This window comes from Mastomys coucha, unplaced genomic scaffold, assembly GCF_008632895.1.
Source record: "Mastomys coucha isolate ucsf_1 unplaced genomic scaffold, UCSF_Mcou_1 pScaffold1, whole genome shotgun sequence".
NCBI lineage: Eukaryota > Metazoa > Chordata > Mammalia > Rodentia > Muridae > Mastomys > Mastomys coucha.
Window position 1 is genome coordinate 87,019,915 of NW_022196891.1, and position 24,961 is coordinate 87,044,875.

The following is a 24,961-nucleotide window of genomic DNA, read 5'->3' on the forward strand; positions in this document are numbered from 1 at the left end:
GGGGGGGGAATAGGATCTGGGAAGTGAGTGTCCAAAATAAATTGTGTAGAAGGCCTCTCACCATCAGGCTTGCCATCCTGAGGGGCAACATTGTCCCTCAGTACCAGAAGAAAGAAAGGAGGGATATTAGCGCGACTAGAAATGGTGGCAGCAGGCTTCCAGTTTGTTTCCAGGTGTCCCTAACAGGCTTTTGGGTGAGGAGAGCGCTGGTGTGGTGACCTGCAGTCTACCTATTTCTGGCTTGTTGGACTGTTCGTTTCTATCTCCCTGGTCAGCTGGTGGGACAGGTGCACCTCAGGGCTTCCCAGGGAGCCCCTCAGAGCTGTGACTGATAACTAATGCATGACATGCAATCTACCCAACCTCCTGCCTTGCTGATTTTTTTATCTCCCCTCCCCCGCCCCTTTCCTTCAGAGACACTGACTCTTTTGGGTAGAAAACCGAGAGGAGAGAAGCTAAGCATTTTTGATCGGGTTTTCCGTGCCTTGGTGCCTTGGGGTGGGACCCCAACACTGAACCCTCAGGAATGCCGAGTGTAGCCAGGTGGCTCAAGCTAGCCAGGTGGCTCAAGCTTGGAGTCCTTGGCATTTCCTTGGGGCTCCAGCCTCCCTCAGTGCAGTGTTGGCTAATAAATACCTTCAGCACTGAACTGAAAACTGCCCTTCGGAGCCATTTTATTTAGACTCAGAGGCTATAAAGTTTTATTGCAATCTCCTTTGAAGTTCCTTGCCACTATTGGTAGTCCTAAAATTCTTTAACCACATTCTTTTAGATACAAGCTCACACTTCCTTAGAGATGATTTCCACTGTATGGCTCCTGTTCCTCAGTGGTCGGCTGACCTGGCCGAGGGTTCCCTGGGGGAGCTTACATATGCAGATGACTATTGAAATTGTAACCTTTTGTGACTTTGTTACATAATAACTGGCTCCTCTGCTTCGCTAGTCAGTCACTCCTTCATTCAGTATTTTGATGCTTGCTTTTGGTTGTTTCTGTCAGATCTTGTGAGTTTTGGTTTCCTTCAAAGTAATTGATATTTACTAGTTTTTATTCTGAAATGATGCCTAGGCACTCGCACCCTCAGCTTAGAAACCAGCTTTCTTTAGGGTTCTTGGGTCGGTCCACAGAAGTCCTCAGACCTCCATCATGGCTATGCCAGATGTGGTTGGCTTTTGTGGGCTGGCATGGACATGGGCTAGCACCCACTATGTTGTAAGCTGTTTTAAAAAATAAAATAAAAAAGCATTCCAGGTTGGGACTCGGTGCCCGGTTGCTCGCTCCTCAGCAGAGATGGCTGTCAAACCTCTCTCGTAGCAAACTGAACCTGAGGACTGGGGACAAGAGGACATTCCTTCCCAAGTTACCAATGATCATGTTGACTGTACTTGGGCAGAGACTCTCCATCACGTGGACAATATTAAATGCCCTAAATAAAGCCCCGCGTGCTGCCCACGAGCTGTGCGTCAGGAGAAGCCTCAGCTCGCCAGCCTCTTACACAGCCCTGAGGTGTAGGGTGCCGACTCTCGACAGTATTCTTTTGCACTGTTCCCTCTCTAAAAGCCTTATTTAGATATTGGTCCTAGAGGATGTTGTGTCTGTCCTTGTCATTGCTGTACGATGTCTCCTATGTGCCTTTACAAATGTGAGATCTTTATTCTAACCCCTTTTGTTTTTGGTAAAAGACATCATCTATTGATTTCTACATGCAATAAACCTTGTTTTGTTTTGAGAGAAAACACCTGTCTTTTCATGACACACCTGCACTGGTTGAATACACTGGCTTCCCTTACTCTCTGTTATGTGCATGCTTGTGTGGGTGCACATGTGTGGGTGTGCATTCCACATGTGTGTACATGCCTGTAGAGACCAGAGGCCAACTCTGAGTATCATTCCTCAGGAACCACTTACCCCCACCCTCCACCCCCACCCTCCCCATTGTTTTGAACAGGGTTTCCCATTGGCCTGGGCTTCTGATGCAGGTAAGCCTGAGGAAGCTGAGCAAGCAAGTCCTGTCTCTGCCACTGTGATTACACACATGCTCCACCAAGCCCTGTTCTGGGCCTCATGCTTGTGTGACCAACACATTACTGACTGGGCTATATCGTCCCAGCCTTATTGTTTCTCTTACTTTAAGATGGGTTTTCTAGGCAAAGACCTCTAGGAAAACCTGTCTTGATTTTCTTCGGATGTTATTTTCATCTGGGCTTTTTTTTTTTTAACCCTTGCACGACCACCTGGTCTTGATGCAGGTTTTGTTTGCAGTTCCTCATGTCTCCATTCCAGAGGAGACACACAAGAAGCAAATGCTAGGATGGCTCCTTTCCACACATTCAGAGAGGACCTGCAGGAAGCCTCCCTTCCTGGTTCCTTCCGCCACGCCATGGCAGGTAGCCAGCAAGTTCTTGTGAAGAGGGAGGAAGCTGTGCATCTTTGATGAGCAGCGGCCAGTGGTGACAACTTCCAACAGTAAACCTTTCACAACCCCCGCCCTCCTCCCCTCTGGGTAGGAATACTAAAAGATGCTCAGGGGCAAGAGGAGATGTTCATTTCAGCAAACATGAAAATATTTCTATTTTTATGGTGACTTTGTCAATAGGACAGTTGTGATTCCTGAAATAAAAGCTATGGAATGTTTTTAAAAGATGCAGCACAAAATAGGTCATTGAAAACTGCGATCAGTGAGTCAGGGTAGAGAGAAAGGTTTGTCTGTGTGACAGCGAGTAAGCCCAATTTGTTTTCTTCTGCGGATTAAAAAAACAATTTTCATATACACTTGAGAAATTAAACTGCCAGCCAAAGGCCTGAGATGTGGCTCAGTAGTTACAAGCACTGGCAGCTCTTGTAGAGGCCCTGTGTTGAGTTCTAGCTCCCATATGGTCACTTGCAACAGTCTGTGACTATAGTTTCAGGGGATTCAATAACCTCTTTTGGCCTCCTTGGGCAGTACGTGCAAGCCGCTCACATACGTTCATGCAGACAAAACTCATATACATAAAAGTTAAGAAATGCTAAAGTACACACTTGTTTGTCTCCAAAGAGAATATTAACAGAGCAAGAAGAAAAAACTTTTAGGTATTTATTTTTCATTATGTGTGCTTGTGTGTCTGTCTGGGTATATGCACACAAGTGCAGTGCTTGATGCAGCCAGAAGAGGGCAATCAGATCCCTGGACCTATAGTTCTTGGTGGTTGTGGGCTGCCCAACAGGGATGCTGGAACCAAACCCAAGTCCTTTGCAAGAGCAGCACTCATCCTTAACCACAGAACCATCTTTCCAGCTTGAGAAGAAAAATAAAATTATAAAGAAGCTCAAACCAAAGGTACACACAGAGAACCATGTGTTAAAGTGAGGAAAAGCGGGAACCAATGAGTGGGTTTGTGAGCTTACATTTTATTTCTTTAGCTGTACAAAACAAAATCTAGGAATTGAGGAGAGTGTATGAGCGAGAAAACCCTTTGTAGGCAAAAATCTTGGCAAATTAGTGAACCTGCCATGTCTGTGATGCCATATCTGAGTGTACCAATCCTCCGTGTCACTAGCTGTGACAAGGACCCAGAAAAGCCCCTGGCAGCTCCCTGGGTGTGAGGGAGAAAGTAACCAGCCCTAAAGGCCTGAGCGTTACTGGGGGTGGGCACTGGAGAGAAGGCTCCTTAAGAGTGCGCTCTGCTCTTCCAGAGGATGGGTTTGGTTATGAGTGTCCACCTCAGGCAGCTGTAAGCTGCCTGTGACGCCAGCCCCAGGGGATCCAACAGATATTCTCTTCTGGCCTCTGCTGGCACTGTTTGTGAGGTAATGGAACCCTTAGGTCAAGCCTTGCTGGAGGAAGTATGACTGTGGGGCTGTGTGGGCCTCATGTGCAGTTCTCCCTGTCCTGGGTGCATATGACATGACCAGCCAGTCTCTTGCTCCTGACACTGCCTTTCTTGCCTACCGCCAAGTCTTCTCTGAGTCTTCATCCCTCTGTAAATCCTTTTCCCCTAAGTTGCTTTTCTTTAAAGATTAATTTGTTTGTCTTATTTGTACATGGTCACTGTCTTCAGACACACTAGAAGAGGGCATCGGATTCCATTACGGATGGTTGTGAGCCACGGTGTGGTTGCTGGGAATTGAACTCAGGACCTCTGGAAAAGCAGTCAGTGCTCTTAACCGCTGAGGCATCTCTCCAGCCCACAAATAGAATTCTTAGTGTCTTGAAGACTGGCATGGGTCTGAGATGATGTGAAGACATTATGAGCAACTGGGGAATCACTCTGTAGAGTGGGACATCTAGTAATCCATTTCCAGCTCTCCCCTCCCACCAGCAAGTTGCTTTTTGTCTAGGTATTTTATCACAGCAACAGAAACTAAACTAAATACATTAAACAATCCCGGGTAGATCGCAGCCATAGGCGAAAAAGCCGTTTTCTCCATTTAAAGATAGAAAACAATCTGCCTCTCCCCATGTGTAATAAAAGCGTGGGGTGCAGGTATTTTCACCAGTACAGACCAACACCTTAGTACACTTCAGGTTGAAAGTCTCCAAGGACATGGGCAAAACCAGGCAATGGCCAGTGTAGGATCCTAGAAAACTGTGTGTGTGTGTGTGTGTGTGTGTGTGTGTGTGTGTGCGCGCGCGCACAGACTCATGCGTAAGCACACTGGGTCTCTTGTTCCTGGTACACAGCTCCAAAACCCTTGGACTTTGCTGAATGAAAGTGCTAAGTCTGAGGAGGGAGATGGTAAGACGCTGCTTTTGTTCCAGGCCAATGCTCCATGAGATCCCCTTTTCCCCCCACAGAGAGCCCTGTCTCAGGAAAGAACCAGGTAACACCATGTACCATGAATATTCATCCTGAGGGAATCAGGACAGCTGCACTCTAGCACTGCAAAGAATGAGAACAATTGCTACGTGCAGAAAAGCTGCCCACTGTCCCACTGTCCCACTGACAAGCCAGAAAAGCAGCTCACAAAACCGTGCCAGGACCTGCCTTTGTTTGCCTTGGTGTGCGTGGGGTAGGCAGACAGATCTTAGAAGTGCCCTTGACAGTGGCTTCGCTGCTAGGGTGGGGCACACTCTTTTAATTTCCCGAGAAGCTGAAATCTTTGTAAATTATAAAGATGGTGCCCTAAGCTTGTGCGAGGCTCAGTAGTAGCATATCTACTAACTCAGCATGCTTAAACACTGGGCCTCAACATGAAGAATGGGGCTGTCTCAGTCATGCACTGGAGAAGTATACAGTGTTCTGTATACAGGGGGTGCTCAGTGAGCGACTGTACCCAGCAGGAGAAAATAGTCTGCCAGCTGCACCCGAGTGTGTGCAGTAAACTGAGAGATGACCATATGTAGGAGAAGGGGAAGCATACTTGTCTATGGTCAGTCAGTCATGGTGACATCACAGACAAGCAGGGGACCCTCCATTACTGTGACATCACAGACTAGCAGGGGACCCTCCATTATGGTGACATCACAGACAAGCAGGGGACCCTCCATTACTATGACATCACAGACAAGCAAGGGACCCTCTATCATAGTGACATCACAGACAAGCAGGGGACCCTCCATTACAGTGACATCACAGACAAGCAGGGGACCCTTCATTACTGTGATATCATAGACAAGCAGAGGGATCTTCCCTTATGGTGACATCAACAAGCAGAGGGACCCTCTGCTTAAGTATGCTGGGACCTCATGGGGAAGTCCCTCTCTGGGATACAGACTTTCCTATGAGAACCATCCCTGCCCTTGAGGGCCGTGGACTCCTCAGCTAAGTGACTGCTAAGGAACAGCTCCAGGCTGCTGCTGTCCAGCCTGCCAGACTGGAAGGAGCTGGGTTCCTGCAGGCGTGGGGAGCAGAGACCAGTGTTTGTTCACAACACATGGTTGGTAAGGAAATTTTTTTCCTTTTCAAGCTTACCCTGGAGCCTTTCCAGGAGAGAACTACACAGGGAATAGTCCATGGAAGAGAGGGGAGGTGTCAGGAAGATAAGCCTCAGCCAAGCCATCTCCAGAACGTGCCAAGGGGAAGCCTGGAAGAGGTCAAGTCCAGTGCCAGGGAGGTGCACCCAGGCCAAACACCCCTCCCTGCACCTTCCCTCCTGCCTGCTCTCTTCCTCCAGTCACTGTGCTCTGACAATAAATGCAGACAGCAGATGACTAACCCACTCCCGGGCAGAGAACAGAGCTCAAGGACTGATGGAGAAGCCCCCGCCCCTACCCACTGATGGAGAAGCCCCGCCCCTACCCACTGATGGAGAAGCCCCGCCCCTACCCACTGATGGAGAAGCCCCGCCCCTACCCACTGATGGAGAAGCCCCGCCCCTACCCACTGATGGAGAAGCCCCGCCCCTACCCACAACATCCTCATAGACATCGGGAAACCAAGGCTTCAAGGACTGATGGAGAAGCCCCGCCCCTACCCACTGATGGAGAAGCCCCGCTCCTACCCACTGATGGAGAAGCCCCGCCCCTACCCACAACATCCTCATAGACATCCGGAAACCAAGGCTTCAAGGACTGGTGTTTTTATTCTCTCCTTGGTCAGCTCTGCAGAGCATTCCAACAGGCACAGAGGGAAAATTGTTGCATTTTTCAAAGCTCAATCTGCCCAAAAATATATATTATGTGAAATCATGCCATGGCCCTTAGAGAAAAGGCAAGCACTGGAAATGAATTTAAGGTCAGAGCTGAGCATGAACCTGAAACGCAGCGCGGCAAGGCTTTGCAGAAGGCTGGGGTGACCCGTGAGGTTGGAAATATTCAAGTCCTGTGAGGTTTCTGACGGAAAGCTGGGATGCAGCGTCAGTGGCTCTCAATTTCCCGCTTGATTTCAGAGATGTACGGATGGTCCTTGCCGTGAGCTACTTCCATGATGGCAATGGCCTAGGGCAGAGCAAAGGGCATGGGGCGGATGAGCCCACCAACATCTGACATCCCCGCTGCCTGTCCCACAGTCCTGCCCCGCAGCACCCACCCGGGAAGGGGTGCATGCTGCCTGCCAGTGCTTCAGAGCACAGCGGGCAGACCACCTCTCACAGGCTCCTTCTCACCCTGCAGTGGATGACTCACGTCACCACGTGCTCGCTAGGAACCTGCTGTTCTGGACATTTTAGACACCATGGGGCTTTGCAATGGTGGCCGACCTAGGCACTCTTCCCTCGCGTCACTGAGAAAACAGATGTGACATCAACGGGAAACCACACTACTCACACTTTATCCTAGCGGGGCCCTGAGTCTCCAATCTCCATAGACGCTTTGGGAAATGTGGGGACTGGGCTAGTCTGCGGCTGCAGTATTTATTTATACAAAGCGAAACTCTGAAGTCACGCTGTCCTGTTAACACCGAGGAGATTCCATATCTCAGGAGGGTGACTCGGTCTCCATAACGGGCTCCCGACACAGCAGGCTGGGGTGACAGTTCAAAAAGCTCTGTCTCAAGCACAGACCAAGGTCCTAGCCCCGCTCCCGTGTAAGGGAGCTGAGCACAGTGGCACGCGCTTGCGACCCCAGCAAGGGGGGGGGGGGTCCTTGGAGCTCAACGACAGACTGGCCTGACCTAATCCGTGACCTGCGGGTCAGCGAGAGAGCCTGCCGACCATGGGAGTCATCTTCTAGCTTCCATATTTATAAGCACACCTGCATGTGAGCATGCCCTCGCACTAGATGGTAAACACCTGGGGGCCCTGCACCTTCCGCACAGGTGTCTCAGTCCCAGCATGGCTAGTGAGGTTAAAGCTTCCAGCGTCAAAGGTCCTAGATGAAGGACCACCATGTACCCTGGACTCCTCAGGTAACCCGCTGAAGCTGTCCCCATCCGGAAAGGCTATCTCAATACTATTAAAAGGAGCCCATCTATGACTGGCTTTGATGAACGGAGACCGTGGTTAAGTCCACTTTAGAATTTCCTCAGTCACACAGAGTGACTCTCCAGATCCAGCCCTTTGGTTTTAGATTATCTATCGGACTCTCAGTCCTAAGAGGCAGGCAAGCAGAGAGTAGAGCTCTTCAGAGCAATCCTAGCTCAGCCCTCTTGCTATGTGCACTCCTCTCCAGAAGGGCCTGGGTTAGACCAAGTGTAAGACCCACCATCGTGTACCCCCTCCACCTGCTGAAAGCACCCCCCCAGAAGGACACGGCCAGAGGGAAATCTACAGAGAGTCACCCTCAGCTTCTGCAGCCACTGGCCTCCCAGGGCACAGGGGCACTTGAGAAGCAGATCTGACTGCTTGGACGCCCAGCCGCAAGCCCCCAGGGTACCTTCTTAAGGGCTTTCTCTCCGGCAGCCCTGTTCTCCAGGCCCATGTACAGTCTTCCCAGTTTCAGCCACATGGAGGCCACGTTGAGGGAGTACATGGGATAGTGCTTACTGGAAGGGAAGGGATAGACGGCAGGTCACCACACCAGCGTCTGCCGGGCTCTCTATGGCAGCTGGGCTTTCCCAGGGCCTGCCGGGTGCCCAGCAGCGTGTGAGGTGGACTAGTGCGCACCACCAGGGGCATCGCGAGTGAACGTCCCGCCGTTTCTTTCCGGGTGAAGCTGCATCAAAGCTGTTGGGGAAATCTTACCGCGAAGCTGCATCAACACAACTTCAGTCCTCACCCAGACTCCTCTGTTTCAGCTGTACTCAGACCAAGGCACCAGGTGAATGTCAAAGCAAATGCTGCTTTCACACAGACAGCAAAGAGCCCCTCCCCCCAGACAGACAGACAGGACATGCATGTGCTCATACATGTGCACACTCACACAGTATCTAAGTGAACCTAACTGTCTGCTAAACCCTGAGTCCTCTGATTTCTCGGTCTGTCTGTCTGTCTTGCTCTCGCTCTCACTCTGCTCTGCTGCCAGGCAGAACCGTGTGTCCTCTGATTTCTTGGTCTGTCTGTCTGTCTTGCTCTCGCTCTCATTCTGCTCTGCTGCCAGGCAGAACCTTGTGTCCAGTTCAGGTTTTCTCTGTGGTTTAAACTCAGGTCTGTTCAAGAGTGGCCCATTTCCCTGGGAACAGAGCCCAGAGCCCAGGAGACAGCTTGTGGGTGAGTGAGTGTGCAAATGTGGGAAATGTGCAACCTGCAGGCCAGTGTGCTCTATTCTGTCTATGCTGTCACTTTGTCCCAAAGACTGAAAGCAGACCTCCCAGACAGGAGAGGCGTGCTGCCTACAGGAAGCCTTGGGTCATGCAGCGCCGACCACCCTCCCCACAAATCTAAGGAGGCCTGGGATGCTGTCTGCCTGGGTTCCTCTCTCAGAGGAAGGTTTAAGACCAGATAACTTCCTCATGCCTGTACCAGCAGGGAAAGGTCAGAGGTCTCCAACTTGAGTCATTCCGGGAGCAGGTTTGAACACCCAGCGTCCTCTTTGGCTCCCCCTGCTGGCTATTTAGAGCACAGCGGGTAAGCCGATGGCAGAGATTAGGGGATGTGGGGCTGACCTCACAAGCAAGTTTCCAGTCTTCTAGGACACACCAGGATCACCAGGCATGTTCTGGGGGAGGGCACTTCCAGCCTAATGCCTACACTGTTCCACCAGGATCACCAGGCATGTTCTGGGGGAGGGCACTTCTAGCCTAATGCTCACACCGTTCCATAGTTCATCCCCCTAATGTGCAGGCCTTGGGGAACTCTAAGGTGCGGTGAGGGGGGCTCAGCCTGGGAGTGGCTGGCCACGTGCGATGACAGTGCTGTGGCTTCCTGCCTCCCACATCGACTTCTGGTGACCCGCTAGGATGGTCCACTTCTCCGGCTCAGTCATTATTCCTTCAAATGTGAATCTCATCTTCTTTTATTTGACTGAGCAGGAGACGCCAGTAGCCATGGCCAGATCGTTAATCTCTTAGAGACCGGTGAAATGCAGCTGGGACTGCAGTGTGCAGAGGCAGAAGGGCATGGTGTGTGGGAGAGGTTGGGACACCCCTGTCTTCTGCCTCCACTCACCAAGTCACAAGTGCCACTTAGCACAAGAGGCAGGTGGGCACGGATGCTGGCTCTCCGACCCTAGCCTGTCTGGACTTCTGTGGGTAACCTGTGACACTCTGCCTTGCGAGGGAGCTCCTTGGGAGGGCGGAGGAGCCCAGCTCAGTGGGGGAGAAGCTCTGGACCTACATTCGGATGTGTGCACTAAGCAGCAGCACTTATCCTAGACACGACTCTTCCAGCTCGGGGCAGAGGACAGCCGCGGCGCTCACCCTGAGGCACCCAGTTCCGTTCCTCAGACACTGACACTCACCTGTACGGCTTGATGATCTTCTGCCCGTATTTCAGGGCTCCTTCCCAGTCCTGCGTGTACAGGCAGACGCCCATGGCCTGGTACATCATGTGCAACATGTACACATTGCTGTCCTCAAACACGGAGCTCATCTTCTCCTGGCTGAGCTCGCAGATCTCCAGCAGCTCACTGGGGGGTGCTGAAGCGTCAAGGAAACAGGCGGCATCCCAGGCAGGGGCAGGCAGGGCCACCTCGTCCCCTCCCGCCTCCCTTACCTCCAGGATAAAGTACAGACCGGAAGACAGAAGTAAAGGGAATCAAAATTCCCTTGAAGAAACAAACTAAGGAAACGCAAAGAGAGACCCTCTTGGCCCTGCAGACGCTGGCATCAGCACAGACCAATAATGAGGATGGAGTCCTTCATTTCTGCTAAGTTCAAATCCTCATCCAGGCTGGGAGCCTGAGACACCCAGTACCTCATGTTAGGAAGCCATGCCCGCACAGAAACGTCTTCCAAGTGCAGAGAGCAACCCTAGCCAAGGCTCTCAAAAGGTTTCTTACATCATGGGCCTCGGAGTGCAGGCTGCCACCCTGGCCGTTCAGGAGGCCGAGGAAGGAATTCAGGTTCAAAGCTTGCCTGGGCTAGAGAAGGCCTTCACTAACAGCCTGGGCCACGCCTTCAAAACAAACCCTCGTCCTGCCACCACCAACAGTGTCCCTGAGAAGTGGCTGTGTATCTAAGAAACTCTTTCCTCATGGGCGTGGTAGCCACTAGTCTGTGCCGTGGATGGGCCGGAGTGAGCAAGGCTCTTAGCACTGTGCCTACCTGTACTAAAACTTCAACAAGGCGGCTGCTCCAGGAGGAAGCCTTCCACTACGGCACTCCTGACCACCACAGTCTAGTCAGGACAGTGCCTGGGGGCAGAGCCGACACCCTGCTGTGGGCCATCTGCCGCACCCATAGGAGACCATCTTCCTCCCCAAACTTTACTTCTCCCCTCTCTCCCCAGCTTCCCACCGTACCCTGCCAGTGAGACACGGTGGTGTGTCCCAGACAGGACACACGGAAAGGTTATATTTGTAGTGCTTGGCCCTCCGGAACTCCTCGATGACATTGCGAGCGTATCTGACCATGTCTCTGACGGCTTCTGCCTGTGGTGGGCTGCTGAGCTTCCGGATTTCCACCTTGGCTTTGTCCTGAGGGGGACATCCACAGTGTGAGACGTCCCCTCCAGGGGGAACTGCTCAAATCTCTCCTGTGTTCCCACAGACACAGACCTAACTGCTCAAATCGGCCCTGAGTTCCGACAGGCGCAGACCTCCAGGGGGAACTGCTCAAATCGCTCCTGTGTTCCCACAGACGCAGACCTCCAGGGGGAACTGCTCAAATCGCTCCTGTGTTCCCACGGACGCAGAGGTTCTGGATGGAGAGGGAACCCTGCACTCTGTTCCCTCTTTATAAAGAATGTTCTGACAGTCTTCCCTAGGCAGGATCCCAACTGTGTTGTCTGTGGGTCCACGTCTGTGTTTGCCTGTCTGTCCGTCAGGACAGAGCAGTGAAAACCAACAGTGTGTACCATGTAGAACCTGGTGACAAGTTCAAAAAGCCGGAGCCCAATTCCCAGATTCCTCTCCCCCTATCTCTTTGGGAAGCACTGTGTGTGTGTGTGTGTGTGTGTGTGTGTGTGTGTGTGTGCGCGCGCGCGCGCGCGCGCGCATGTACATGCCTACCTATGTGGAGGTCGACTTGAGGTGTCATTCCTCAGTCCTCGGGTGCCATCAACCTTGGTTTTGTGTGCGTGTGTGTCAGGGGCATGCTTTGGCACAAACAAGCCGGGCAGAGGAGGATAACACGTGCCCCGTTCTCTTACTCACCTTTCACAGAACCTGAAGCTACACTGGTAACCAGTAAGCCCCAAACCCCAACAATCTTCCCTCTACACCCCCTACACACCACCCCCTCCGCCTATCACTGTGATTACAGGCACACAGAGCGACACGTGCCCTTTTATATGGGCACAGGAGATATGCACACACACACACCCGCATCGCCTCACCCCCACCTTGCTTTTTGAGACAGGGTATCTCAGTGGCCTGGGCCCCACGAGCAGGCTCCCACGGTACCTCCCCCTCGCCAGTTTCTTTCATCTCATCTGTCTTTTTTGCATGGGCTGTGGAGTCTGAATTCAGGTTCCTTCCGGGCAGCGCTTTGCTGAGGCCACCTGCACAGCCCAGGTCACTTTCTAAGAAACAGGAATCCAGCAGGGCCTTCTCCCACCTGCATACCAGGGCCTTGTCTACCTGGATTCCCTCTGCCTGTCTTTGCCACGTGGGTTAAGAGGGTCAAAATACCCACTGTGTGCAGAGAGAGGTCAGCGGAGGCTGGGGAAGCCTCAGAGCAGGGACCCTCCACTGCCCCATCAGTGAACTGACCTTGTCCTTGGTTGTACACTCCCGGCACTCACAGGTAAAGAAATACGAGTCTCTTAGCCGGTCGTTCCTGTCTTCTGTTGGATACAGCAGATCGATATAGCTGGTGAACACCTAGGGGGTGAGAGGCCAGAGGTCTGCGTAGGGAGTGCGGTTCCTACCGCTTGTGTGGCTTTGCCAACTTCTGATGTGGGAGAGAGGCAACAGGCCCAGCAGAGCCACCACTGATGGTCACACTGCTTACTCTGGCTGACAGGCTGTGTGGTGACCAGAAGTTCTATATGATCAGTCCCTACATGGCAACTCGGAGGAAGAAGGATCCTTCACCTCCCCTCACCACAGATCAGGCCAAGGCTGGGCACACACAGGGGAGTACAAGGCCTTACGCACTCTGGTCTGCTCACCCTTCCTCCTGATATCACACAGTTGAGCAAGGGCTGGGCAGCTCTGAGTGGCTCTGGGGCCATATGCCACACATGGCTTCCAGGAGGCACAGCAGCAGCTGTGACCCTGCAGGCCAAGGAACATGGAAGCAGTCCCTCTGGGTCCCTTTATTCTCTGGCTTTGCCTTTTACAGAAGGGTCTGGAGCAGAGACCTGAAGTACCAGCTCTTCTGGGTATGCACGACATTTTGATAATGCAATATGATGCTGTTATTTATATACTTGAGAAGCATACAATCCAAATTTTTTTTAAATTACAAAGACTTCGTAATATTTTAAATACGTTTACGAGTTTGTGCTAGAGAGATTTCATAGCTATCCTTGGACACATGTGGCCGGTTAGGCAGTACCCGTCGTCTATTCGTGGGGACAGCAGTGATACCTGCATCCCACACAACCAGGCACTGTCTGAAAGTCACCAGTGTGGCAGGGTCTATGGGCCTGCCAGGCAGTCGGAGACACCAGCACAGGGCTAGATGCTGTGATAGCAAGTATCTCCTGACTCAAGGAGCAGGCCCGGAGCATACGTCGGCTCCATCTAATGCCAGGAACGTAGAGGGATTGGCTCCTCCCTCTCCGAGGGCAAATAGCCCGGGAAGGACTAAACTGAGGTTACATGAACAATCGGGGTTGTATGCCAGCGAAGAAAAGAGAAATACCAGCCAATCCTTCCCGGCAACACAGGATCCCGGACAGGACAGGTACACAATGCAACCAACAGGAGCCTCCAGAAGATGGCGACAAAGGCCACCCCAGCCGCACCATTCAAGGCTCAAACAGGCTATGCAGGAAGACAGGTCATTTGCCTCTCTAGGTAGTCTAGAGCCAGGCCAGCCATTTCAGTCCTGGCTCCAGGCTGGATCCCCACCTCATGCTGGGTGGAAGGATGCTTGAGTGCCAGCCGTGAACTGCTAAAACCTTCCAGAGAAACCACAGCTTTCAACCCTTGGCACTGAGAATTCTACTTTAAGTTTTAAGTACTCAGACACGTCCTTCGAAATAGCATTGCAGGTTCAAAACTCAACCCAGAAAGCAGAACCACACACAGCAACAGAGAGAGACGTGGGAACAGGGGGTGTGGTTCTCTCTACCTCCTCTACAGAAGGGAGGGAAGCTAATGGAGCCTCCTGCCTCAGAGCGCCTCTGCTTCCTGATCTGAGCACGTGACTGGCCACCTCTAAGAGAGCCGGGAAGGCAGGCTTCCTAGGCTGCGCCTCCTCAGCTCCTGAGGGCTATTTGTTCCAGTGCTGTGATAGTTGATACTGACTGCCCGTGACACTGCACAGGACTCTACCACAGAGCGAGACCGTTCTCGGACCTGCTGCTTTTGTTGGGCATTTTATCACCACCACAAGAACAGTAACGAACACAGGCAGCCATGTTTTAGAGCTGTGTGGAGTGTTACCGGACAGGAAAGAACTAATTAGCCAACTGTCTGTGAAATCTTAGATGAGAACTTCACTGCAGGAGGCTGGACAGAGAGCTCAGAAGTTAAGAGCATTTGTTCTTGCAGAGGACCCAGGTTGGATTCCCAGCACCCACCTGGTGCTGTAACCCTCAGATCTAGAGGTTCAAACAGGCGTGCACACACAAGCATGCGGGTGAAGCATTCAGACACAAACTAAAACAATGAATTTAAAAAACAAAAAGATTTTAATTCAAATACATTTCTTGTTTCTATCTGGCCGGCACCCATGTATATTCTGTAAGGGGCATCAAGCCAGGTCCCAAATCTGGTAAAATAACCCAGGGAAGGCCCAGGGACATACAGTTTAGCTGTACTCTCACCTCGTCTCCCGGGTGGATCTCCTGTACAGCTCTGACTTCTGCCAGGGTCCCTTTGTAGGTCACAATGACATTCGGGCAGCAGCTGTGATTCATCAATGCAACACTGCCAATCAAAAGAGAAAACTCAAGTTGTCTGAATGCGGTGGGCTGGCTGCCGCTGTGACTCACTGCTTACCTGTTTGATGAGTGAGAGGAACTGAGCCTACGTAGGACGGTTGAAAGTATATAGACAGCCAGCTCAACTTATCCTAAGGGCGTGTTCACTGAGCATTCAGAACAATACCTAGCCTTTTCATTTTGTTTTGTTTTTTGAGACAGGGTCTCCAGTAGCCCTGACTGGTCTAAGAATTCACTATAAATTCACTCCGAGACCTTGAAGGCTTGGTCCTCCAATGTGTCACTACATCCAATTTTTGCAGTCCTGGGGCCCAAACCCAGGGCTCTATACGCGCTAGGCGAGCACTCTACCTAAGCGACCAACATCCTCGGCTCTGATGTCTGACACATCACTCTTTTCACAATGCTCAAGTATGGAATCCTCACATGAAATCTGTTCTCCAAGTATAAACGAATAGCAACTACCCTAAGTATTCCGTCTGGATAGACAGACTCACATGACAATGCCTGCAGCTGGCTGCCCCCATGTACACACAGGTGCAAGACAAAGGGGCTGGCTTTTTGTCTAAGCGGATCATTTCTCAAACATTCCCTTCAGATGTTGAGAAGTGCCATCTGCTTGAGGGAGGATGGGCTGTGATCCCCCCACCCCCCAGGCCCCCAGAGAAGCACCTCAATCTCCAAATCTGGGAAATTGGGACATGGCTGCTCCCGCTGCTGTCTGCTTTTTAGGTACAGTGACAGGAGAGAGACTCGCCTAGGTGAGATGCTTTGAGCTTTCTGATTATTTCAAGGTCAAAGTTCTGAGAACAGAAATTTCTAAACTACAGGGGAAAGTGCTTGATCTTACAGATGCTGCCTTTGAAATCACACATTGATGTGATTTCAGTCCCAAAGGATTTTTTTCCCCAATTAAAAATGTCCAGAAACCGGGGCTTACGCTCTCATGGGCATGCCTGCCCATGTCACCAGTGAGAGGGCCAGCACTGCTTGGACCCATGAGAGACCAGAACCCTTCTCTTACTTGACCCAGGATTCAAAAAGAGCAAAAGGGTCTGAGGACCACTGAAGGTCACTGCCCCATCATGGAGTGTCTTGGAGGCGAGTGACACTCCTCTCCCCTGCCCGCTAGAGGCCTGAGCAGAGTGGGTGACTAGCTTTACACCTGGCATGAACAGGTAACAGGTTCTTGGCCTTGTTCTTGGGGAGGGACATCTCTGCCCTATACTACAGCCTACTTAGATTCCTACAGGGATGCACAGGGCATCAGGAGCCGGGATGTCCGCTCGGCAAAGCTCCCAAAGGTGGAAAGCCATCGATAGCAGGTTTCTAGACCCATCTTGGCAAAGTGCTAGGCTGACTCTCTGAACAGAGGTGGTGGGGACGCTGCTAAAACAAACAGGCAAGCAACTCGGGATCCATGGTTGTCATTTCTGGCTGCCATGGGACACAGCGAGGCCTTAAATTCTGATCTCCTCAGACACTCATAAACAGGCCACAGTGCAGAATTCAATGGCCGTCTGGGCTGTTTTCATAGAGCCAATGCCTGTCCTTTTCTCTGTTCTCTTCCCCAAAGTCTAAGAGAATCTCTGCCAAGAGGCACTCTGGTCCTCTCCACGGTTCTGCCTGCAGCGGACCTCGCCTTGGCCTAAGGCTTTTCTCTCTGGAGAAAGCTGCCCAAGTCAGGGTCTGCTCACTCAGGTCCCTGTCCCTGTGACTCCTCTGAGGCCCGCAGCCCAGCAGCAGACACACACCTGGAACTGGTGCACGGAGCTGGCAGGGGAGGAGCAGCAGGGATCCCCAGGGGACTTCGGCAGAACCCTAAGCACTCCCACCCTCCGTATAGTGGAATGGCGGTGTGGATCTGTTCAGGATGAACAAAGGCTTCCCTGGCCCCTCCTGTGAACTAGGGACCAACTGTTCTGGCATTTCCACACGATCTAGCTGGTCTTTTGGGAATTATCCGGATATTCCTGAAGTCAAGAGGGGGAAACGCCCAATAATGGCTTGAAAACCTTCTCCAGTTTACTATCTCAGCCCAACTCCGCCACTTTCCGTTGGTATTTTCCAAAACAGGCAGATGGGCAGGAGTTCATACACTCTCTACCTAAACCACGGTTAATCCTTGCGTGTGCAATTAATGTCTCGCTTTGAGCATAAGAAACAAGCTCTCCAGAGCCACAGGCCCACAGAGAGCATGCTTCCCAGCAAGCCACAGGCTTCTCTGCGTACTTCTTAACAACAGCTCTGGGCCTGGCGGGATGTCTCCGCCACCGCTCTGCTAACTGCCACCTCCGGATCCTTAAGTGGAGGGGAAATATTTTGAAATCTGACAGATTAAAAAGCTGTCTTAATTCACTTGGAGTTTCATGTCTGCCACACACAGTCAGGTGGGTTATGTAAAAAATCAAATTAGTGTTAAATAAGTACAAAGGGAAACGAAGTCAGTCTCAACCTACTCAGGAAATATCGCCGATCCCAAATGAGAGAGCTCTTCATCTTCAATGGTGAAGCCATTACAGTTCACCTGCAGCGAAACAGGGGGCGGGGAGAGAGAAAGTTCCAGTTACAGATCCCCCACCCCCACTGCACATCATTTCTTCAGCTCAGCCCTCACCAAGTGATCAAAGGCATTCCGGCTTTGTGGTGTTGAAGGTGTTCCTGTGGCCGTGGCATCCTCTGTCCAAATTTACATCTTAGAGTGTCAACAAAGAGAAGCAGACATGCTGGGGTCAAACTCTGTGTGCTCAGAGTTGCGGATCGGTGTGGGGACACTGGGGTCCTGTGATGGGGCTTACGGGACTGAAGTCTTGTCTGTGTGTCAGGAAGTCAGGCCGCCCTGTGGGAAGAGCTCCAGTGAGAGCACAGGGGTGTGTGTGTGTGCAGTGTGTGTGTGTGTGTGTGTGTGTGTGTGTGTGTGTGAGAGAGAGAGAGAGAGAGAGAGAGAGAGAGGGAGAGAGAGAGAGAGACAGACAGACAGAGACAGACAGAGAGAGAGAGATGGCTGCGACCCTGTGCCAGAGGAGGTGTGCACAGTGTGACTTGGTCCCTCTACTTCTCAGAGACCCCACTTCCTCCTGCACCTGGAGACACTGCCACAGCTCAGAATTTTCCTCCAGTGAGTATTGGATACAGCGTCTTGCTAGTGTGAGTTCAGCAGCCTACCTTACAACTATGGAAACCGGGGCTCCCAGGTGCACATGGCTGAGTTCAAGGATGGGAGACATGAGTGGCATTGAGGGAGCCAGGCGGGGCACTGTGACAAAGGGTGGCTTCTGCACACCAGACACTAGGCTTGCTCCTCTTAAAAATTTTTCTATGCCAGAGCTGAGGTGGTGTATGCACTTGTGTCCATGTGTGCTTGTGTTTGCGAATGTACGTGGGCATGCCTGTGTTCATGTGTGCATAAGTGTGTGTGCATACATGTGTGTACTTGTGTGTGTGCATGTATGTATGTATGTGCACGCACGCACCCACGCATCTGCATGTGTGTAGGTTCAAGGACAACCTCAGGCATCAATTCTCATCTCCCACCTCATCTGAGACGGGGTCTCCTGCCGGCTGAAGCAGAAACAGGCTTGCTGGCTTGCAAGCTTCTGGGTGTTCCTTCTCTACCTCTCCTATTGCCAAAGGACCACTGCTGGGGTGGACTGGTGCTCATGGCTACAGCTGGCTGTATGGGGGCCCTGAGATCTGAACTTGGGTCCTTACACTTGTGTGGCAAGGGCTTTACTTGCTAAGCAATCACCGGCTAGCCTCACCGTTTCTCAAGATAGCTGCATCTATTAACTGTGAATGTGGCGATTTCACATAAAGCTAATGTGTTATTGGAAACGTTTAGGAATCTTGGCGCTTACCACTGTGAAAGCCAAAATTTTACTTGCTGTACTTGAGGCAAGAAGGAAGAGGAAGAAAAAGGAAGAAGAGGGGGAGGCACAGGAGGAGGGGAAGGAGGAGGAAAAAGAAATAGGAGGTAGGTGCTACAGGCTCACAAATCAATCTCAGGGACCAGGGATTCCTAAGCAACAGACTCTGCATGGGCTATCTCTTCATGCTAATTCCAAACATCCTGACCAAGTGCATGCTTGGTACTTTAACCAATGGCTGCCAACCCACATTAGGTACAATCAATTAGAATTTTCTTTCATTCAGCAAAATCTCTTTGAGCAAGAACTCCATTCTTAGGCATCACTGGCTCCGCACTAAGCAAAATGGCATATCCCTCCTAGATGGCTGCCTCAGTGTGGTGCCCACAATGGCTCCCCTCCTAGATGGCTGCCTCAGTGTGGTACCCACAACGGCTCCCCTCCTAGATGGCTGCCTCAGTGTGGTGCCCACAACGGCTCCCCTCCTAGATGGCTGCCTCAGTGTGGTGCCCACAATGGCTCCCCTCCTAGATGGCTGCCTCAGTGTGGTGCCCACAACGGCTGACCATAAATGCCCGCTAAGTGAAAGGGAGATGAAGAAGAAATATCAAGACAGATGGAGGGACGGTCAGTGGGCTCCCTGGCCTTTGGGAATGGAGCCCTTGATCCACTCATCTGCAGCCCTTCCGCTGTGGCGGCCCTGGCTGTATTGCCTACTCCAATCCCCTGGGGGGGCACACTGGCTGGATCAGCCTGCTCCATCGGCCCCCACACACCGGGGGTACGATGACATCAGTGGCTTCACCCTTCCGTCCCTCCCCTTATTGTGTGGGAGTGTGCGTGCACCTTCTCCTGTGCGCCTGAGTGTCATCGCTCTTCCTTTCGGAGACTCGGTGATGGCGTTTGAGCCAAACTGCATGGTGATTTTCCTGCCAGCCTTCCCTCCCTTCCGATCTATCCCTAGAGAAGAAGGGGGGACTTGCACATTAAGAAAGATGCATGGGCTACGGTCTTTTTTTTTTTCCAGTCAAATCAGGCGTAAGTGCCTTGCTAAAGCTATTCTCATAATTAGCATTTAAACTAGATGTAGGCTGCGCACCAAAAATATACTTCTCAGCCACACACAGGTTTAGAGTGATTAAAACGCAGAGCAGAGGCCTGCAGTCACCTTCAGCTCCAGCTGCTACAACTCTACAGGAGCCCCCAGAGCGGTGTCAAAGGGTCAGGGGTAGGACAGTGTGTGTGTGTGTGTGAGTGTGTGTGTGTGAGTGTGTGTGAGTGTGTGTGTGTGTGAGTAAGTGTGTGCGAGTGTACACACTCACACACACACACACACACACACACACACACACACACACACAGAGCTGCGGGCCAAGGCAGGGTCAGAGGGTAAGGTGGGGCTGGGCCACACCTCTTTTTTTTTGCTTTATCATTTTCTTCAGGGGTACTGAATTTCCTCCTGAAATCCACACAAGGAGCATATGGGACCAGGGGGAGTTTTGGATGTGGCTCAGTGGATGGAGTGTTTGCCCAGAATACAGGAAGCCCTGTTTCCCACAGTAGGACTATTCACTGTAAGAGGTGACTTTTCAAACATGCCACAGTGGCTCTGCTGTAAATTGGGTATATACTCTCAAACTACACTGTGGTTTTGGATGACACTGACTAATTAACATGAGCCCCCTCCCCTTTTTCTGATAGCCTTGACCATTTGTTAAAAATAAGGTACCTGTCACAAAGTATGACCAGATGTGCCAGACAGCTATGCCATTGTTCTTGGCCAAGGATGTGGAGAAGGGTGTGTTGATGGGGACCAGAGACTAGGGAGGGAAATCCTGGTGATTCTCTCAGGCCCATAAAATAGCTCGGAGAAGATGTGCTTCCTTTTGGGCATCTGCCTAACAAACAGTTTGTAGGAATGTGTGCTCTAGCTACAGAAAAAACATCTTAGACATCACGACATTAGTTAGGTAGAAGAAGAAATCGGAGATGTCGGTGCTTGCCAATAATTCCTGAATTGGGGAAGCGGAGGCAGGAGAGTCAGAGCTCAGTGCCCATCCTTGGCTACATAGTCTGATTCTAGCCTGAGCTATATGAGGTCCTATGAAAAGAAAATCAGAAATGAAGCATGAATGTGTGCACCAACAGTTTTGGAACAGATGCTAAAATTTAATCAACATAAGGGTTATAGGGAATACATTACCTAGTTATGTGTAGGTATGCCTATACCCACACACACATACATATACCTGTATGTGTGTTCTCTCAGGCACACAAATGGCTCCCTTCATTTTTCCACACAAGCTCTTGGCTTTGATGTGAACGTGCAGTCTCTCCAGTGAGCCCTGTGAGCCAAGCACATTACCACGGGGGACCCGGCAGCAAGAGTCACACTGTTAAGGAAGGTCTGCTTTCTGATGGCTTGTGACAAACTTTACTTTCTCATGTAAGCATGCCTCGACGAGGAGAACCTCCCATATATCCAGGCCCCAAGAGCCCTCTCTGGCCTCACCCACACCCATTACCCTTGGGTATCTTGATGATTAATATTGATAGCATCTAGATTTGCTCCGGAAACAAGCCTCGGGGCATGTCTGAGGGGTGCCTTAGTTAGGTTAACCAAAGAGGGAAAGTTTAACCCCAATGTGTATGGCATCATGACATGGGCAGGAGCCGGACTGAATGAAGAGCCCCTGATGCCCTCTCTAGCCCCGGCCACCCACCTTTCCACTGTGGACTGTACGCTCAAATCATGAGCCGGAATAAACTCCTTTCTAAGTTGCTTGTTGAGTCTCTCATCACAGCAGTGAGCCAGACAATAAGGAACAGATGCTGGGGCGAGTGTGGTGCAAACACAGGTGTGGGAGCGAGGAAGACTATGATCGGCTTCCACCTGAATGTGTGTAACTGGAAGCCATGACTCCATGACAAGGGGTAGCTTCTGATTATGATAATCGTGGTTGAGATGACCCGACTTAAACACGAGGTCTGTGGATAATCCACCGAACCATTAGAAGTGGACCTCGCTGGAGCTCAACTGAGTGAAGACTCACTCTTCCTTTTGTGTCTAATAATGCTTAGTGTGTTTTTACCATGTGGTATGTAAGTGTGTGTCTCCGTGGGGTGTGTTTTCATGTGTGGTGGCAGGAAGGACCGAGGACGACCTTGGGGGTTGTTTCTCAGCCGCTGCCCATGTTTTTTGTTTTATTTTACGTATATGAATGCCTGTATGAATGCACAATGCGTGCCTGGTACCTGTTGGGGTCAGAAGAGGGCCTAGCTTTCCCAGAACTGGAGTTACAGATGACTGTGAGCCAACACACGGGTGCTGGAAACCGAACCCAGGTCCTCATAAGGCAACCAATGCTGTTAACCTCTGAGCCACCTCTCTGGCCTAGTCTACCTTGATTTTTGAGAAAAGGTCTCTCATTGGCCTGAGCCGGTGAGCCCTGGGGCTGTGCTGTGGTCACTTGCCCAGGGCACTGGCAGGCAGATGCCCTCATGGGTTGCTGTGGGAGGTCTTCCCGGGGGCTGGCACCCATACCTGGGCGAAGAGCACCACGAGACTGCTGTGGTCAGGGAATTCCAGGTGCTTGGAGTAGAACTGATGGAGAGCCTCGATGTCACTCTGGATGAGGTCTTTCTTCTCATTATCTAGCTTGTCCAGATCTGCGGGCGGGAGACAAGTCGTTACCACAGAGGCCCTGGGTCTCTCCTGTTATAAAGTGTGCATGTGTGCTGGGGGGGGGGGGGGGGGGAGCATCATGTCCAGCATCATGTCCCCATGACTTGGGTGTAACTGACAAACCGTCTCTTCTTCCATCAATCACATGTCACTTATGAGTGACATGCCAACCAACCATGAGCCACCGTGAGGTAAGAAAGATGCAACTAAGTGTAAATGACATCCGGCCTCAATGTCCCTCAGTTTAGGCCCCTGGGATCTGGGTCCCAGTCAAGGAGCTGGACAGCTCTGACTTAATGCCTTTTGGGAAGGCCATCTCGACAGGGCTGAGGAAAGTTTGGCTGGTAAACTGTCATGACCAAGGTTGTCCTCTGGCTTCCATACAAACCTGTACGTGGGTGCATGGACACCTGCACACGCTCATGGACACACATGCACACGTGCACGCACAGATTCCCGCTATTCCCTCAACTGCAGAGATGCTGGGACTGGAAATCCGGCATGCCGGGGCCCGAGAGGACTGCCTCGTGATTCCCACCCCCCCCCATGTCCTCATAGACTTGTACACTCGGGAGAAACAAGGCTGAGAGCTTTTGGTTTTGAGAATTACCATCCTTACTGAGAGCAAGTTACTTCAGCCCTCAATACCACTGGATGCACAGTAAACCCGTGACTGAGGTAAAAGCTCGCCCGTCAGGGAAATACTTACGTGACTCGAACTCCCTCACAGCCAGCAGCTTCTCTGAAGGTGTCCTCTCTGGGTGGATTTTCTAGTCATCGGAGACAAAAATCAGAGAGGAATGTCAATGCCCGGGGTCAGACACAGCACTTTCCTGGTTACGTCCACATGAAGACAGCACAACCACGTTCAAGGAAGAAGTCTACCCGAAGAGTCCACACTTGGTGCTGAGTCTGTCTGACCTCCAGACCCAAAGGGCTTATTTTAAAATCTTTTGAAAGGGTACACTGTACCCTAACACCCCGACACACTGCGCGCACACAGTAGGCTCAGAAATGCTCACTGCAGAAAAGAACTGGGCCAGAAAACAACTTTTCAAGGGTCGTGACTTGAAAGGGTTGAGTCTACGGACAAGCCATACTATTTATTACTTCTCCTTCTAAAGAGGAACAAAATGAAACCCCATCCATTTCCCGCTTTCTTTAAGCATAGGCTAAAATGATCTCAAATTCCACATTTCAAAAGGAACACTCAGGGTTGTATCTGCAAGCTGAGCCTCACTTGAAACGCACGCTGTCTTTGTTCTAGACACCCTAAGAGGAGGTAACAATAGTGAGCCCACGAGGCTTTGAGAACATGAATAAACTTGGTGTTGACAAGAGTTCAAACGCAGAGCTCAGGAGCTGGCCGGAGGCCTGGGCTTTGTAATCTGGCCATTCAATTTGGGGCTACAGGTGGCTGGCTGGTCTAGCAGGCGCCCTCACCTCCCTCCTTAACGCGTTAAGCTTCCCTCTGGTAGTCTCACTAACCCTTTGCAGGCTCCTGGAATACAAATGGTCTGGGTTTTTTTTTTTTTTAATTACCTATTCCTACGGGGATGAAAAGATGGCCAGGTACCTTTCTACTGAACAGTTGATTAGTGGTGATCGTAACGGAAACTGAAGGGAACCTGTAAAGTCACCCTAGCTCTCAGACTGCTCGCCCGGGAGCCAAAGCCAGAGTGGGCATCTTCCATTCGCAAGGCACACTTCTGTAAGAAGTCATCCTACACAGGTGTGGCCAGGCAGCATACATGACACTTCTGTAAGAAGTCATCCTACACAGGTGTGGCCAGGCAGCACACATGACACTTCTGTAAGAAGTCATCCTACACAGGTGTGGCCAGGCAGCACACACGTTGCTTCTGAATCCCCAACAGAGCACTGCCAGAGACGCTGGGAAGGCAGGGGAAGAGACGGGTCTCCCAATGGGCGGGGCTCGACACAATCTGAAGGACCGGTTACCCCAGACTGCACCAGTCATGTTGACCCCTGTTCCTCGGTCCGCCAGCGACCATGAATTCACAGAGAACTGTCATTTAGGAATGGGCAGCTGGCCTTCTCCAGACAAAACCAACAAAACACCCTCCTCTCTGCAGGCAACTCCTGCTCCACTTCCTCAGAGACGGTCTTTTTAGTCACCGGACCCCATCCGAACGCAGTGGGAAGATGACCTCAGAGTTCTAGAATGTTCTACTGCTGTTTACACATTCAGGATCCTAAACTTGATCTGGGGACAAGCACACGCCGATCGTTACAATCATACTCAGGTTAGAACAGCAGCAGCAGACTGGAAGAGGGGATGGGAGCTGGAAGGGACGAGAGAGCCAGAGGTGGATGAAGTGAAGCTTTCAAACCAATCTGCAGCTCAGATGCCTCGCTGCCAGGGCACACTGACACAGACCTCTGCCCTCCACAGACCTCGGGACCCAGGGCACACTGGACACAGACCTCTGCCCTCCA

General features: G+C 51.4%; 1 protein-coding gene across 2 annotated transcripts in view; it reads right to left on the minus strand.

Moving 5' to 3' along the window:
- Positions 1-6,483: 6,483 nt before the first annotated feature.
- Smyd2 (SET and MYND domain containing 2) overlaps positions 6,484-24,961 on the minus strand; it is a 44,124-nt gene continuing 25,646 nt past the window's right edge. Inside the window, exons 4-13 of one of the 2 annotated variants that reach the window (XM_031338572.1) lie at positions 23,211-23,271; positions 22,361-22,485; positions 17,410-17,477; positions 14,834-14,936; positions 12,606-12,716; positions 11,249-11,369; positions 10,194-10,368; positions 8,232-8,340; positions 7,185-7,380; positions 6,484-6,857 (exon numbers count right to left, since the gene is read on the minus strand). In XM_031338572.1, coding sequence (XP_031194432.1) covers positions 6,805-6,857; positions 7,185-7,380; positions 8,232-8,340; positions 10,194-10,368; positions 11,249-11,369; positions 12,606-12,716; positions 14,834-14,936; positions 17,410-17,477; positions 22,361-22,485; positions 23,211-23,271 — 1,122 coding nt within the window. In that variant the 3' untranslated portion in view covers positions 6,484-6,804. The remainder of the gene's footprint in view (positions 6,858-7,184; positions 7,381-8,231; positions 8,341-10,193; positions 10,369-11,248; positions 11,370-12,605; positions 12,717-14,833; positions 14,937-17,409; positions 17,478-22,360; positions 22,486-23,210; positions 23,272-24,961) is intronic. The other variant, XM_031338580.1, reaches the window with a different exon arrangement.